This window comes from Jaculus jaculus, chromosome 14 (genome assembly GCF_020740685.1).
Source record: "Jaculus jaculus isolate mJacJac1 chromosome 14, mJacJac1.mat.Y.cur, whole genome shotgun sequence".
In the NCBI taxonomy this organism is placed as follows: domain Eukaryota; kingdom Metazoa; phylum Chordata; class Mammalia; order Rodentia; family Dipodidae; genus Jaculus; species Jaculus jaculus.
The window spans coordinates 38,335,074-38,352,643 of record NC_059115.1 but is presented as its reverse complement, the minus strand read 5'-3'; the positions used below and the strand labels follow the sequence as shown (position 1 = coordinate 38,352,643).

General features: G+C 42.6%; 1 protein-coding gene across 16 annotated transcripts in view; it reads left to right on the top strand.

The window, feature by feature from the left end:
- The window catches only part of Itpr1 (inositol 1,4,5-trisphosphate receptor type 1), a 380,520-nt gene that overhangs the window by 185,221 nt on the left and 177,729 nt on the right, over positions 1 to 17,570 (top strand). For all 16 annotated transcript variants that reach the window (XM_045134263.1, XM_045134269.1, XM_045134267.1 and 13 more), the window contains 7 exons: positions 4,862 to 4,961; positions 6,440 to 6,600; positions 6,928 to 7,069; positions 9,376 to 9,534; positions 12,740 to 12,912; positions 14,014 to 14,133; positions 15,894 to 16,088. In XM_045134263.1, the coding sequence (XP_044990198.1) occupies positions 4,862 to 4,961; positions 6,440 to 6,600; positions 6,928 to 7,069; positions 9,376 to 9,534; positions 12,740 to 12,912; positions 14,014 to 14,133; positions 15,894 to 16,088 (1,050 nt within the window). The remainder of the gene's footprint in view (positions 1 to 4,861; positions 4,962 to 6,439; positions 6,601 to 6,927; positions 7,070 to 9,375; positions 9,535 to 12,739; positions 12,913 to 14,013; positions 14,134 to 15,893; positions 16,089 to 17,570) is intronic.

Here is a 17,570-nt window from a genome sequence, read left to right as displayed (position 1 = left end):
TTTAATTAATTATTTATTTATTTGAGAGTGACAGACACAGAGAGAAAGACAGATAGAGGAAGAGAGAGAGAATGGGCGCGCCAGGGCTTCCAGCCTCTGCAAACGAACTCCAGACACGTGCGCCTCCTTGTGCATCTGGCTAACGTGGGACCTGGGGAACCAAGCCTCGAACCGGGGTCCTTAGGCTTCACAGGCAAGCACTTAACCGCTAAGCCCTCTCTCCAGCCCTGGTGAGGCATTTATAAGGGATAGCATTGAGTTTTGTATGGCTCAAAAGAGTAACTTCTTGATAGCTGTGGAAAACATGCTGTATTCCAGTAAACAGCCAAACTTTAACGCTTCAGTATTTGTGCATATTATTTTCCTCTTTCCTAACACCTAGGTGATCTCTTCATTTAATAAAAGCTGCACATAGGAAATTTATTTAAAGCCTTGAAAAATTATACCTGTATTTTTTCCAATTTTATTAATTTAACTATTAGTTTTGTTTGCTAAGGACTTTTTAAAACTTTTTTTTGCAAAAGGAACATACTTCTTACGCATGTATGTTGTTCCGAGTCAAGAGTCCAACCAGGCCTCTTTGGAAAGGCACGTAGAGCATATCATAAGATCAGTCAGAATCTGTAAACATTACTTGTTAATGTTGAGATATGCTGCTCAGGCAAAATGTACACCAAGGCTGAGGAAACCTAGTCACATTGCTTTGAACAAATGGATTGCATAGTTGTAAGATTAACTTTAGGGCAATATACAAGAAGGAATTTAGCATCTTAAAGCAATAATACCACAAAAGCTATTTATAAGGGCCATAAGAAATATTCCCTGTTCTTTCCCATAGTCCATTCCCACAGTTTGTTCCCACAGTTCACTACACAGAATGAAGAAAAATTGAAAAATGCAAATGCGATGCATATTCATTGTAGGAAAAACAACATTAAAAGAAAAATCTTTTAAAAACCCATGAGAAAGAATCAAGGAAAAACGAAGTATAATTCAGTGATTCAGAATTAACTACTTTTAAGGTTGTGCCTTCTGTAGCTTGTGACAGGCCTCTGGGCACACAGTGATAACATATAATTTGTCATAAATGAAACTGTAAGCCATTTTTAACAATTTGAATGAAGTTATACATTCTATGTGTGCAAATAAATTATTACCAGTTTTCATCACTTTAAGTAACTTTGTAGGATAATTTTGTGTGAACTGACACAAATGTGTCTTTATTGAGATGTTTGATCATACATTTTTACTGCTGTTAAGTAATGCTTTTATGAACATGTTTGTTTCGCATTTTGCATCTATTCTCTTTGTGGAACAATGAAAAAATGGGATCAATGCATAAAAGGAAAAGTATGTATGTATGTATGTATGTATGTATGTATGTATGTATGTATTAGTTATCCTTCTTGTTGCTATGACCAACATCTGGCCAGAAGCTTAAGGAAGGAAAGAAATTATTCTGGATACAGTTTCCAGGAGGCACATTCTGTCATAGCAGGGAAGGCATGGTGGCAGAAGCAGAAGGCTGGCTTGTCACAGTGCATCCATAGTTAGGAAGAAGCAGAGAGAGAGAACTGGAAGTAGAGAAGTCAGGAAGACTGCAGGGCCTGCTCACAGTGACCCTCCCTTTCAGCAAGGCTCTACCTCTTAAAGGTTCCAATCTCTTCCCAAACAGTGCCACCCTGCTGATGACATTTGACACTCAAACCGTGTGTGTGTGTGTGTGTGTGTGTGTGTGTGTGTGTGTGAGAGAGAGAGAGAGAGAGAGAGAGAGAGAGAGAGGGAGAGAGATCTGTCATGTCATCTAAAGTGTCAGGCTGCTTTATAGACTGTGGCTGGTGGTATTCTTAACCCATAATGGACAGGGACTGGGAGTGTGGTTCAGTAGCCAAGTTCTTAGCATGTGTGGGGCCCTGGATTTAATCCCCAGCAACAAAACAAAAAGCATAACTCTGCCTAAGGCTCAGAAGCATTCCCTAAGCTTTTGTTAACAGTGGTTTATCAGTTTTGGTGACCTTGAGATATGACAGAATAAAATGATTGTTTTTATTTATGTGAATTACATAATAAGAAGATTGAATATCAGCCACTTATTTAATTATTAAATACAATTTAATATGTATAATTTTAATAATTATATTTATGTCATGGCATTGTTTCCATGTCCCATTTTCATTATACACATTTTTCTTATTCATTCATTAGCCATTCATTGTATGTGAGGAATAATAACTTTTAATTATGAAAGATCTATTTAAGAGAGAGTAGAGGCCTGGAGAGATGGCTACACTTGCCTACAAAGCTTGATGACCCGGGTTCGATTCCCCAGTACCCACATAAAGCCATATGCACAAAGTAGCACATGCATCTAGAGTTTGTTCTCGGTGGCTAGAGGTCCTGGCACGTCCATTCTTTCTCTCTGCCTCATTTCTCTCTGTCTCACTCTGCATGTAAATAAATAAATATTGAACAAAAGAGCAAGCATAGAAATAAGAGAGAAGAAAATTAGGAAAGTTTCAAAGCTGAGAGGTGTTTCACCCTTCTAGCTGGGAGGGATCTCAAGAGGGAAAAATCCAGGGAAATCAGGATTAATAACTGTTGTTTTAAGTTAAAAATTAACTTTATTTATTAGAGAGAGAAAAAGAGAGAATGGGTGCATCAGGGCCTCCAACCACAGTAAACAAACTCCAGACACATGTGCCACTTTGTACATCTAGCTTACATGGGACCAGGAGAATTTTACCTAGGTCCTTAGGCTTCGTGGGCAAATGCATTAGCCGCTAAGCCATCTCTCCAACCCAGGATTAGTAACTTTTTAATGTTACATTGTACTCTTTTGTTTTCCCAACCTGCTGCTGTTTTTCAGCTTGGTTCATGATGAGCATGTGTGAACTCCTGCTCACGCTCTCCCTCTCTCCACAGAAGATAAAAAATTAGACTACCTGATAAAATGTATCTTTCTTTTCCTTTTAAAATTTAGAGATAATAAACTTTGTTACATACTTCCAGAAATTTTATGGTTTCATCTTTTGCTTTATTGAGCTTGTGGAAATTTCAACCACTGTTTGACTATCTCTTGTGTCAAGCATGAATACATAGTAATATATAACCAGTTCCTGTTGCTCCATCTCATGGTGTTTATACTGTTTATCCACAAGGTAAAGCTTACCTATTAGAAATACAGCAAATCCCAGTCACCTTAGAATCACAAGGAATCATTTTCTACTGTGCGTATATCCGAATGTGACTTAACCCGGAACTACTTGCTCCTAAGCATTATGTTCTGAATATGTATTGGAAGAATAAATGAGGGGGGTCAGGTAGCTTTGTTAGGCAGTTAGGGTGACTGGGCCCCAGAAAGTAAGAAGCAGGAATGTCTTTGGGCCTCTCCTGGAAATCTCCACTTGGCTAGATCAAAACATCATCTGACTTCTTATCTCTTCCCTAGATCTGTTTTCCCACAAACAACCTGGGCCCCTGCTGGGAGCGTGGTCTTTCCTAGGATTTAAATCTAATCCTATCATTGTGGTTGATGAAGTTCAGCCCCTGGAACTTGGCATCATGGCTAGCCTGTTCCTGAGACAACCCCTAACCCAGACCAATCCCTGTCTCTCTGGCCCAGCTGAGCTGGAAGGTAGGGCCTACCACCATAAGATTGTAAATAGATGCATGCGAGAGGACGAGCCTCCTTCTTGGTGGTCCATCATTTCAGGTGAATTTCCCCTCATCTTGGCTCAGCCAGTTTTGGTGCTCTTAAGATACGATAGAATAAAATCATGGGGTCTTTACCTCCTCCTGCCCTCCACATGGCAGGACCTCTTTATACTTTCTTTTCTGTCCTCTGTACGGTTTTCCCAGGCCCAACGTGTGTGCTCTCAGGCCAAGTGGGTATATCCATCTTCCTTCCTTTGGTTCTGTAGTTCCCTCAATAAATATAATAACTTCATAATTGTCCTTCTTAGTCTGATCGTATTCAATTCTTTGGTTAAAAGTAGACATGAGGGCACTTGCCTACAAAGCCAAAGGATCCATGTTTGGTTCCCTGGGACCCACATAAGCCAGATGTACAAGGTGGCACATGCATCTGGAGTTCATTTGCAACAGCTAGAGGCCCTGGCATACCCATTTTCTTTCTCTTTCTCTCTCTCTCTCTCAAATAACTTTTTAAAAGAAATATTTATTTGAGAGAGAGAGAGAGAGAGAGAGAGAGAGAGGCGCAGATATAAAGAAAGAATGGGTGCACTAGGACCTCTAGCCACTATAAACAAACTCTAGGTACATGCACCATCTTGTGACTCTGGCTTATGTAGGTCCTGGGGAATCTAACCTGGTTCCTTTGGCTTTGCAGGCAAGAACCTTGACTGCTAAGCCATCTCTCCAGCCCCTCAAATAAATTAAACTTTTTTTTTTTTTTTTGTAAATAGACATGAACTTAGGGTTTGGGGTCTAAGAACTTTCCTATACTCCTAACACCCCATATATGTTCAGTGTGTGTATTGGAAGTATATATATGTTCAGCGTATGCATTAGAGACCATTTGTATTCATCCTGTTTTGATAAAATACATTTTTTTTTCATTTTTATTTATTTAGAGCAACAGAGAGGGAAGGGGGGGGGGTGAGAGAGAACAGGCACACCAGGGCTTCCAGCCTCTGTAAACAAACTCCAGACGCGTGTGACCCCTGTGCATCTGGCTAACGTGGGTCCTGGGGAATTGAGCCTTGAACCGGGGTCCTTAGGCTTCACAGGCAAGCGCTTAACCGCTAAGCCATCTCTCCAGCCCAGAATACATTTTAGACCAGTGGCTCTAGAGTAACCTTAATTGTTTCTGTTTGAAAAACTCTCCTTTCCTTTCTTGTAGGAACTCCTATGTCCGGCTTAGGCACCTGTGCACGAACACCTGGGTCCACAGCACCAACATTCCCATTGACAAGGAGGAAGAGAAGCCCGTGATGCTCAAAGTAAGTCCCGGAACATGGCTTGTGGTCTCACGAAAGGCACCCTTTTACAGCAGAATGTGGAGTGGTTACGTGGTTTTCTGTTGTGTTTCTTTTAGTTTGGTAAGAGTGTCGTAGAAACTTGAATATAACTTAAAAAAAATTTTTTTTTTTTAAATTGCTCAGAGGAACCTGGATGGAACAAGCTCAGGGATTTTGCTTCTGCCCTAGTTGCTAAGCACTTGTTTGTGTTTATGCCACTGTGACAGATTTTTTGTTTGTGTGTTTGTTTCCTTTTTTTGCCAAGGGAATGTTTACTTGTGCCTTGAGGTACCTCAAATAGCTAGTTGATTTTCATAATCTTTATTATTTATTCTTTGTGTATATAATTATACATTTTTATTTGTGAAACTTTTCTCTGTCCTTTTTAACCCCCTCTCTCCTCTCCACTTTTATAACATAGTCTTCAGGCTCTTAGAACATAAATGCATGCATGAGGTTTTTCTTTGAAAATTGTAAGGAAACTATCACTTGTTGGCTTTTTTTTTTTTTTTTTTTTCAGGGGGCGGGTTGTAGTAGTGGGAAAGGTTATTGGATTTTTTTCCCTTCTACTTTTATGGATGTTTTAAAGTTTGCAGCAAAATTGAAAGAATGGTCCATTTTGGGGCTGGGGAAGTGACTCAGTTGATGAAGTACTTGTTCTGCAAGTGTGAAGACCTGAGTTCAGATCCCAGCACCCATGAAAATGCTGGACAGGTGTGACAGCCTGCCTGCAATCCAAGCACCCAGGAGGCAGAGAAGCTCTGGAGCAAGCTGAGCTAAATCAACTAGCTACAGGTTCCAGTGAAGGGCCCCGTCTCAGTAAATAATGTGGAAGCAATCAAGGAAGACCCTTGATATCAACCTCTGGCCTCCATGTGCATGCACATGTATACACACTCATATGCCCACACATATGTGATAACACGTCCCATTCACATGAACAACAAAGAATGATATAGTTTCCATCAGTACTCTGTAGATCAGTAATTACCATTTTCCATATTTGGTTTTGCTTTATTAATGAACTGTTCTTTAATAGCAAAATCTAACATGTTCCCTGTGACAGATGAAGCTATATGGTCATAGTAGTGTCACTGAAAACATCTGCCCTCAGCCTCTTTCTTGTTGTACAACATGTGCTTCTATGAAAGTGAGCATAAGTAACAAAGTGCCATGTGCAATGAATGTATACAATGAAAATTTATAAAGTAACAAGTTTAAAATTTTTTCAAACTATACTAGTGTCCACTTTCCTATTACACTGGTCCTAACAGAATTTATTTCCATGGATCACAACTTCAATTGCACACATTTGGAGGGCATCCTTCAAATTTTCCTGACAATTGATTTTAGCTCCATGTGTTTTTCTGGATTCCTCAATTACCTATAAACAGAGTGTGTCACTAGTGTTTTACTCTCCCAATCCAAGATTTTTCTTCAAAGACAGCCTTGAATTTCAGATTGGCACCTCTCCTGTGAAGGAGGATAAGGAAGCATTTGCCATAGTTCCTGTTTCACCTGCTGAAGTTCGGGACCTGGACTTTGCCAATGATGCCAGCAAGGTCCTGGGCTCCATCGCTGGGAAGCTGGAAAAGGGCACCATCACTCAGAATGAAAGAAGGTGAGGCCATCCCACGCCTGTCAGCCATCCTCATCTGCTGTGGAGTTTAGACTCTTGGCAGAGTGAGAGAATGGGGCCTCCAAACAGTATGTGAGGATAACAGAGCTTTCATGAATGTTTTCCCAAAACCAGTACTTTCATGTTCACCTTCTCTCTTTTGAAAGGGCTTACTGTTTATCCCACTGGGCCTCAGCTGTGGATTTCAAGGACTGGGGAAGCGTGGGTCCTCTTCTAGTTACCTGGTTTATGAGGTTTGAAGGTGCCTAGAAGAAACTGCCCGCCTGTTGAATACTGAAGGCTGTCTCTAATAGCTTCTTTCCTCCTAAGGTCTGTCACTAAACTGCTAGAAGACTTAGTTTACTTTGTCACTGGTGGAACTAACTCTGGCCAAGATGTGCTTGAAGTAGTCTTCTCCAAGCCCAACAGAGAGCGGCAGAAACTGATGAGGGAACAGAATATTCTCAAGCAGGTTGGTGAAGGTGATGTACTGGGGCAGAGGTGGCTTCATAAGAAATCTGGGTTCTCTGTTCATGGAAGATAATGGAGCATTCTCATCTAGAAGACTTGATAGTGTGGATCTCTTTTTTTTTTTTTTTTTGCATGTGTGAGTGTAATATGTGTGGTGTGTATATGTGTGTGGCATGTGCAGTTGTATAAAATATGCACATGTGTGCACAGATGTGGGCACCCCGTGCACACATATGTGGGAGCCAGAGTAGAAGTCAGGTGTCCTTCACTTTCACTTCTGCCTTTTTTCTTGAGATGATGTCTCTTACTGAACCTGGAGCTGCTGGTTTTTAGTCATACTGGCTGACCCAGCAAGTCTCCTGATCCCCACCCCACAGGATTAGGGTTATAGGCATATGTGCTGTGGTAGTTTGAATTGATGACCCCCAATATATTCAGGATTTTATTAAAGTTCATAATTTAGATCTGCAGCCACCTGGCTGGAGGAGGTGTCACCCGGCAGATCCTAGGTTCCAGCCCTCAGGAGTGGAGGTAGATTTAGAATTCCAATCTAAAGCAAAAGCTGAGCTTTGCTTGGAATTCCTAAATGTGCTTTGTGGAATGGCTTTTGGTTTGGGGTCTTTCTCTCTTGGCATGGACCTGTGAAAGCAAGTCAACTTCTGCCATTATGGAACTTCCCTGCTTCAAATAAATCACTTCCTCCATAACTGTGCCTGATGTTGAAGTTCATCCCAGCCACCTGAAGCTGACTGCTACATGTGCCCATACCCATAGTTTTACATGGGTGCTAGGGATGAAATTCAGGCCCTCTCTGGTCCTCGTGCTTATAGGGCAAGCTCTTATGTACTAAGCCATTTTCCTAGTCCTGCACCCTTTTAAAGAAATTTGATAGAGCAGTTTTAAGTTCAGAGCAAAGTTAAATGGCAAGCACAGTGTGTTCCCCTGTGTCCCTGTCCCCTAGCTAGCATCCTGCACTGGATTGGAACATTTGTTATGGTCAGTGAACTTAGATCAAGCCATCACTATTACCTAAAACCCACTGTTTAGAATCCACTCTCAGTGCTGTACATTATATAGACTTTGGCAGATATATAATACCATTATAGTATCAGACAGAGGGAGGAACATGACAAATCCAGGGTAGAGGAATACACAAAATGTCCACCATGTAATTCTCTAAAGCTGTGGAATATCCATCTACAGTCTTTCCTTGGAAATTGCTAGCCCCCAAAGCTAAAAGGGAAACATATTAGTTCTCTGTGGGAATTTGGCACTTGGGAATTCTTATTCCTGTTGGTCTGTGATAGACAAAATTCATGTTCCAGTAGGAATTCAAAGCTCAAGAATAAATTATATCCAGCTATTTGATGTGGTGATTCCCAAATTAGAATTCTGGCTTAGTGTTCAGTCCCACAAATAGTGATCCTTTAAGAGCAAAACTGGGTGATTCAGTGGTAGAGGCATTCACTGGTCGCTCATGTAAGGCACTGTATTTCGGCAACTTACACTTGTTACCTGTTTTCACCCTTACAATATCTTTGTATATTTTGACTATGATCTGTACTGTTAGGAAGTATTCCCCAAGATCAAATCAGCCTAGTTGGTAGCAAAGAATTACATTTATTTTGGTCTTAAGAGAGTCTAATCTAGAAGACACCCAAACCTAGCAGTTTCAAAAAAGTACCCTGGGTTTTACAAGATGATAATGCTTCTGTAGCTTAACCTGCAAGCAAGTTTGGTAATTACATCTTATTTGGTGAGAACTGTGATTGGTGTGGCTAAAGTTACACTGTCTTAGAAAATGGCTGGGCATGGTCTCATGAAGCAAAGGGAATCTTTTCCAAACTGTTCCTCAAACTAATTAACTTCCTTCCAGAAGTTTCAGGCCAGCTAAGTTTTTGAGGTCAGCATGTATTTGGGTGGGCATGTGTGGGCATCTCAGGTCAGAAGCTCCTCTGTGGATGTGTTTTGAAGCCTGGCTTAACAAGGGTCCCCAAATCAGTACCTGTCTACTTTAGTTTTCTTCCCTAGATGAAGGAATAATGTGTGTGATTCTAACCTAGAATCTTCTCATTCTACTATGTGCTCAATCCTGTAGTGAGGACCAGTTAGGTCTACATGGACTGAGTGAGTGATGGGTGCCCAATTCAGCTGATTGACTGGGTGGTGTAAGACTATTGTTGGGTATGGATAGAAAAATCTTCCCATGTAATATCGCCACCCCTGCAATTGCCTTCCTTCCAGACAGAGGGCTAACCTCTAAAATGTTCAGTGATAACCGTGTCTGCTCTTCACTTCCACCAACAGATCTTCAAGTTGTTGCAGGCCCCCTTCACAGACTGTGGGGATGGCCCAATGCTTCGGCTGGAGGAGCTGGGGGACCAGCGACATGCTCCTTTCAGACACATCTGCAGACTGTGCTACCGGGTCCTAAGACATTCACAGCAAGACTACAGGAAGAACCAGGTGGGGATTAAGCTGAATAGAAAGTGGGGGTCAGGTTTCTCTCTGAAGTTGATGTGTTTTACTCATGCGCTTATATCCTTTATGGGTAGAGAATGTTCAGTTTGCTCGTGAAAAGGAAACAGATTGTAAGCCTGGGAGAAAATGCATTAATTGTAGAATTTTTAAGAAAAATACTGAAGACACATGACACAAAATGCTGTAGATACGTACAATTTTTAAGTGCCAATTTAATAAACAGGCAAGATAAAAAGATAGAATTTCTCTTCTGCTGCCACATTTCAGTGAAATTTCTCCTTTTGAGATTGATGCTACATTTATAGTACTTTGTATGATATGTTCCTTTAAGGCTTAGGAATGAAGTGATTCTGTGTGTATATGTTAAACATACAGTAGTTGCTGGGGAGATGACTCAGTGGGTAAGAGTTCTTGTTGTGCAAGCATGAGAACTTGAATTTGATCCCTAGCGCTCACATTAAAAAAAAAAAAATGAGGCTGGAGAGATGGCTTAGTTAAGGTGCTTACCTATGAAGCCTAAGGACCCAAGTTCGATTCCCCAGTACCCACATAAAACCAGATGCCTAAGGTTGGCACACATGTCTGGAATTTGTTTGCAGTGGCTAGAGGCCCTGACATGCCTGTTCTTTCTTTCTCTCTCTCTCTGTCTCTCTTTCTACCTGCCCCCTTAAATAAATAATTTTTTTAATGAGCATAGCTATACCTGCCTGTAACCCAGTTCTAAGGGAAGCAAAAGCAGCAAGTCTAAATGGAAGATGGGGAGCTCTGGATTCAGTGAGAGTCTCTGTCTCAGGGGAATAAGGCAGAAAATTAATACAGGAGGACACCTGATTCCTCCTCTTCTCCACATGCATGTGCATCAGCATGCATATGTACACACACCATGCACACACCACACAGACATACTGCAAACACACACCAAGCAAGAGGCAGAGAGAGTTGGACTGTTCTTCCTGTCCTCTACCTGCTGCTAACTTTTTTCTTCTTCTCTTGGTTCTGGCTCTTGTTTGCTGGTGTTTTAAATCAAGGTCTGTAAATGTATGTGTTATGGATTGGTTTACATATCCATAGATGTAGGTGTAAGTATGCACACAGTACCATATTTATTTTCCCCTCAAAGTAAAAGGGGTAACAAACCATCTTGAGATTCTCAAGTAATTATGACCTGTTTTGGTGTACTATTGGTTCTCAACCACAAACGGTTTTGTCTCATGATTGACAACTGACCGTGTCTGGAGCCCCATTTGCATGTTACAGCTTGGGAGCTATGGTGGTTTGATTCACATGTCCCCCACAAACTTTTATGTTCTGGATGTTTGATCCTTGGCTGAATGGCAATTTATGAATTGGAACCTTGTTGGAAGTGGATTGTTGGTGGCAGGATTATGGGTGTTATAGCCAGTGATTGGCACACTCTCCACCTAATGTTGTCACCTGATGTTGATCAGGAGGTGATGTCCAGCCTCTGCTCAAACCATGGCTTGCCCTGCCATCATGGAGTTTCCTCTCTAGTCTGTAAGCCAAAAAACCCTTTCCTCCCACAAGCTGCTTTTGGTCAGATGCTTTGTGCCAGCAACAAGAAGCTGACTGCAACAGGAGTCTTAATGAGAGCAAGTGGGTGGAGGTAGAGATACTCAAAAATATCTGATGATGCTCAGAACAACTCCATTCCTCCACAAGAGTTCCCAGGCCTCAGGTGTTAGTGCACTAGATTAAGAGCTTCACAACATTTAGCACCATAACTGTGTGAAATGATGCTATCCTTGACTCCCATCAGGTTGTGCTAACTTGGCCCAGAAGATTTCTTCTTCTTTTTTTTCTTCTTCAAGATTTTCCACTATAACATATCTTGTCTTTAAGTTTAAACTTGTGTTTGTGGGTACAGGAACATGTACATGCACACATGTGCCCAGGCATGTGAAAGCCAAAGACAGCCTTGTATCATTCCTTTGCAGCTTTCGTGAGATGGTATCTCTCATTGGTTGGAGCACACTGACGAGCTAGACTAGCACCGTCTGGTCAGCAACCCCCAGGGTCCGCCCGTGTGCACACCTCCAGCACTGGGATTACAAGTGCACGCCACATGCCTGGTCCAAGCTGCGGTTTCTATTCTATCTCCAGTGCATTCACACCATGCTCAGATAGGTCCAAAGATCTTATCCTACTCCTCTCCTCATCCAAAGAATGAGGAGACATCAGGGCTGAGGGGTGTGCCAGGACACACTTGTACATAAACAAAGTAAACGGTCCCTCTTGATACTGATGGATCCAGTAGCTTTACTTAGCTAATTATAGGAGCTGTGCCAGGTGGCAGAGTACCTGAGGCTGGTAAATTCTCAGCATGCATCCTTACTGAGTATAGACCAAAAGAGTCCCTGCCTGCTTTCTAATCTAGAGTATTTCCAAGGATTTAGAAATTAATAGAAAAAATTACAGCCAATTTCAGGGGCCACTTGAACTTTAAGCAAGTTGACAGCTTTCTTGAGCCGGGAAGCATCTTTAGGCTGTTTTTCTATTGTTACTTGTTTTTTGTGATGTCAGAGTTCAAACCCAGGATCTTGCACATGCTAGGCAAGCATTCTACCCCTGGCCATACTTGCAAACCAGGGAAATGCCTTTGAGCTGACACAAACACCCATTTAGAAGAAGCCTCCTTTAGTTCACAAATATGTCCAAAGGATGTGATATGTATCTTACAGAAAGGAAGCCGAAGATTTTATGCCTCACTGAATGGCTTTGATATTCCTGATGTTCTTCTATCTAGTGCCCTGAAAATGAATCTTTATCCCAGGAATAGAAGACAAAATGGATTGACATTTTTCCAGATGTTCAGATAAGCATAATCCACAGCACAGGGAAATGGGGCACAGTTATTTCCTCCTGAATTGGTAATGAGTTCAGAGCTGCATAACACTTTTGGACCCTCTTTAGTAGAATAAGTTATTAAAGTTGATAGTGTGCACTGAAAATAATCTGTTAAAGGATTTTTGCTTATTGACAGTGTGTGGCAGGTTTATTAAAATAAAGTGCATGTGGGATTGTACCACCTGTGCCCCGAGGCAGGAAGCTCAGGAAAGATGTTTCCTTGCCTGTGTGCGATGGCTCTCAGCAGATGCTGCTCTCCTTGTTTGTCACATAGTCTTGCTGCCTTTTATGTTTGTGGCTGACTTGTTTCTGCTCTCCCTAAAAGGAATACATAGCCAAGCAGTTTGGCTTCATGCAGAAGCAGATTGGCTATGACGTGCTGGCTGAAGACACTATCACGGCACTGCTGCACAACAACCGAAAACTCCTGGAAAAGCACATCACTGCGGCAGAGATTGACACGTTCGTCAGCCTGGTGCGAAAGAACAGGGAGCCCAGGTGAGGTGCCAGAGGGGACAGCAGGAAGATGCACCTGTCCATGCATTCAAGATGCAGAAACTTAGCTGGACATAGTGCTATTTTTTAAAACTAGGCTTGCTGCCCTACAGGCTGCCAGTGGCAGGTTTTGATTAGGTAGGTTTTCCACTGGTTCTTTGATGAGTTGTGACAAGAACATGGTATTGGACCAAGACCAACTGGTGCAATGCTCACTGCAGCGTTTCCCAGCTGGCCATCTTGGCTTTTCCCAGAATCTTAACTCCTTCACTGGCTAAATAGGAAGTTATATTTAGACCAGAGAAATACCCATGAGATGCTAGTCTCATAGTAGATGCACTTTGTATCACCCCTGAAGATCAGCTAGCACTCCCTCTGCCTCAGATGTCATCGGCGAGAGTATTGCTTGAGTGCTTTTTTATACAGCAGCAAATCAATCCCACTTGATCACATTCCCACAGAGCTGCCCCTCTTCCTTTGCACTCCTTTCCATGTCTTCATCTTCCCTCACAGCATTTCAGGTAAAGCAGGAAGCTGCTCACAGCACAGTGTTGTGCTGCTTCCAAATGACTACTACCGCCCATGAAAATAGCCAGCGGCTCCTGGAATGCACTCTTTGCCTGAGTTATTCCCTTAGTCTTCAGAAACACCCTTAAAGAGTACACTGTGCTTTGTCCTGTAGGTGAGGAGCACACTGAGGTCTCCAAGTAACAGTCAGTAGCCAAACACAGCCAGCGAGCATCACAGCCAGGTGGCCACAATGCCCAAGGTGGCCGGGCCTCACAGTCTGGCCTGTCCTCTCTGTATATGCCACCATCGCTTCCTGGTGGGGACTTCTTGCTCTTCTCTTCCCCTGTATTTGGCCTTTATCACCTTTTGCTGGTCTCAACCACTGCCAACTTTCCTCCTCTGTAGCTTTGTTTTCCTCCCTGCTACTGTGATCTTTGTGGTACACTCGTCCCTAGCATCAGTACCTAAGGAGTCCTTGGCTTGTTTTGTGACTGGAATGGGAAGACTGTCTTTGTGAGCATGAGTGTGGCTCCAAGATCTAGTCAGGCCTCTGCTTGCTGTACAATGTCTGTCTTTGTTTCCATTTCTGCCTAGGTTCTTAGATTACCTCTCTGACCTCTGTGTGTCTATGAACAAATCGATTCCTGTGACCCAGGAGCTCATCTGTAAAGCTGTGCTGAATCCCACCAATGCTGACATCCTGATTGAGACCAAGTGAGTGCATCTGTGGACACAGGCTAAAGAGGAAGGTGGGAAGAGATGTGTGTGCTCATGGGTAATAAAACTTAACCCCATTGTTTCTTCAGAGTTGTCATAAGTTCAGGGCTGGTGTTTCATCTTTAAATTTGCGAGTCTTGCCAAAGGGAATGATTAAACTTGTTTGTGCCATAGGTCTCTGTGTAGAGTGGTGCCACTTAGTCAGCATACTGGCTTAAAAATAATGTAATCTGGGCTGGGCATGGTGGCGTATGCCTTTAATCCCAGCACTCAGGAGGCTGATGTAGGAGGATGACCATGAGCTCAAGTCCACTCTGAGACTACATAGTGAATTCCAGGTCAGCCTGAGCCAGCCAGAGAGAGACCCTACTTTGAAAAACCAAAAAAAAAAAAAAAAAAAAAAAAAAAAGAAGAAGAAGTAGTAGTAGTGTGGGCTGGAGAGCTGGCTCAGCAGTTAAAGGCATTTGCTTAGATCCCCAGAACCCATGTAAAGCCAGACCCACAAGGTGATTAATGAATCTGTAGTTCATGTCCTGTGGCAAGAGGCCCTGGCACACCCAGTCTTTCCCTCTCTCTTATTCTCTCTCCATGTCTCAAATAATTGAATAAAACTATATTTAAAAAGATTGTGTATTCTTGCCAGAGAACATTTGAAAATATTTTAAAAGTATTATTTATTTAAAATTTTCTTTAAATCTTTATTTATTTGAGAGCTACAGACACAGAGAGAGAGAGAGAGAGAGAGAGAGAGAGAGAGAGGGAGGGAGGGAGGGAGGGAGGGAGAGAGAGAATGGGCGCATTTAGGGCTTCCAGCTACTGCAAACGAATTCCAGACAACTGCGCCCCCTTGTGCATCTAGCTAACGTGGGTCCTGGGGAATTGAACCTTGAACCGGGGGCCTTAGGCTTCACAGGCAAGCACTTAACTGCTAAGTCATCTATCCAGCCCCAGTATTATTTATTTATTTATTGAGGGGGAAAGAAAGATAGAGGGAGAGATTGGGCCTATCAGGGCCACTAGCCACTGCAAGTGAGCTCCAGACACAGGTGCCAACATGTGCATCTGGCTTTTGTGGGTTCTGGGGAGTTGAACCTAGGTCCCTAGGCTTCACAGGCAAGTGCCTTAACTATTAAGCCATTTCTCTAGCCCCAAGAATTGAAGATTGTTAGAGTGTCATCATCAATTAAAAGTTTTAAAGGACATAAATATTCAGTACTAATATTGTTACTTTAGAGGAGTTGAAAATATCACTGTTCAAGTGTTTACTGGCCTACAATAAAGTGGTGAAAACGATTACTATTAATAATCATTACTATTACTATTTTCTGGTAAATATGCTGCAGCTATATAAGCAGTGTTTAAAAAAAAAAATATGCCCTAAGCTACTGATGTGGTATGTTTTTGCTTTTTAGGTATAACTTAATTTAGGACTTCAATGAATGCAAGGTGTCTCAACCTTGGCATCATGACATTTGGGTTTGGGTCATTCTTTGTGGTGAAAAATGTCCTGTCATTGTAGGAGGTTCAGCAGCATAGCTGGCTCTTGGTATAACCAAAAATGTCTTCAGACACTGCCAAATTCTGCTGGGTAGCAAAGCCATCCTTGTTGAGAAGCTAAAGTCCACGAAGAAGTTCATCTGACTCCTGGCGACTCTCCAGTGGAGATGCAAAGAGGCTTTCTGTGTGACTTGAGTCTGAAAGAGAAGCAAGGTTTCAAAAGTAGGATTTTCAGAAGTAGTTTTGCCTCTTCTTTCCAGGTTGGTTCTTTCTCGTTTTGAGTTTGAAGGCGTGTCCACTGGAGAGAATGCTCTCGAAGCTGGGGAGGATGAGGAAGAGGTGTGGCTGTTCTGGAGGGACAGCAACAAAGAGATCCGTAGTAAGAGTGTCAGGGAACTGGCACAAGATGCCAAAGAAGGACAGAAGGAAGACCGAGATGTTCTCAGCTACTACAGGTGAGCAGGAGAGGGGCTGGGCTGGGGGTGAGGTGTTCTCAGCTACTGCAGGTGAGCAGGAGAGGGGCTGGGCTGGGGGTGAGGTGTTCTCAGCTACTGCAGGTGAGCAGGAGAGGGGCTGGGCTGGGGGTGAGGTGTTCTCAGCTACTGCAGGTGAGCAGGAGAGGGGCTGGGCTGGGGGTGAGGTGTTCTCAGCTACTGCAGGTGAGCAGGAGAGGGGCTGGGCTGGGGGTGAGGTGTTCTCAGCTACTGCAGGTGAGCAGGAGAGGGGCTGGGTCAGGCTATAGTGCCCCACAATGGTGGCACTGGGGAATGTATGGCTTTCTTGTTGATTCCTCAGAGGAATCATATGGTATAATGTGATAAAATTGTCTAGCATAAAGACAGATAAGTGTTTCATGAGCTTAGTGATGGTTTCATGGGATCTTGGTCCATTGATAGCTGTTTGTATCTAGACCACAAGAAGGAAGAGAGCTTGCAAGTGTCAATCCTGCACGTAGGTGGTAGTCATTAAGAGACAAGCTATGGGGTCAGACTGTCTAAGTTTAAATCCTGACCTAACTGGCTTTTTTTTACTTTGGTCATTTGATTTTATGTTGCAGTTTCTTTATCTGAAAAACAAGGGTGATGGTGCCAGTCTTCTAGAACATTTACAGGGATAAAAAGTTGTATGTGCATGTATGCATCTGCATTGTTATCTATTTGTGTGCGTCAATACAAATGTAGAATAAAACTGGGCATACATACAGATCAAACAGCTCTAACAATCTAAAGTTCCAGAATCTGAAACTTTGGTTTTAAGAATTGGGAAATTCAACCTCTGCTCCTAATTTTGTTTCAGTATTCCAGGGTTTATTATCATCTCCACCTTCCAGTTGTTAGAGCTCCCTCTTATTGCCATTATTCCCATGATGGTTACCTGTTTGTGCACTTGTGTATTTCCCCTGGTCACCGCTGAAGTCCTTAGTGCCTTCCTGGTGTGGGCTCCAGGACCTAGTAGCCCTGCCGCCTGAAGGAAGGGGAAAGTTAGTAAATGGAGGGAAGTGAACCAACAGATACTTTAAAAAGAAAAGTGGAAGAAAAAGCAATGTTTCCAGTATGTCTTGATAAACTTCACAGTTAAAATGCTTTGTCTTCCCTCCGTGGTTTTTGATTTACTGTATAAACATTCACCTGCAAAGAGAAATAGACTATCATCTGACACCTAGCCATTTCAGCTAGTTTATGTGATGGACAAGAGTAGGGTGGTAGAGTCAGCGCAGCTGGTCAGATAGGCATGACTGTCGGATGTGGGCTACACTATGTAGAAGCATAGATTAATGTTTCCTCTGTCTGCTTAGTACAGAAGCCAAAATTGGGTGTGCAACAGTCATTTAGGAGAGTTGGTATATAAGTTCAGATGGCCAAGTGTCACTCCTTTGAAAGTTAGGGCTTCCTGGACTGCCCTGCTGTGTGTGTCTCCATCCTGCAGGATTTCTGAAG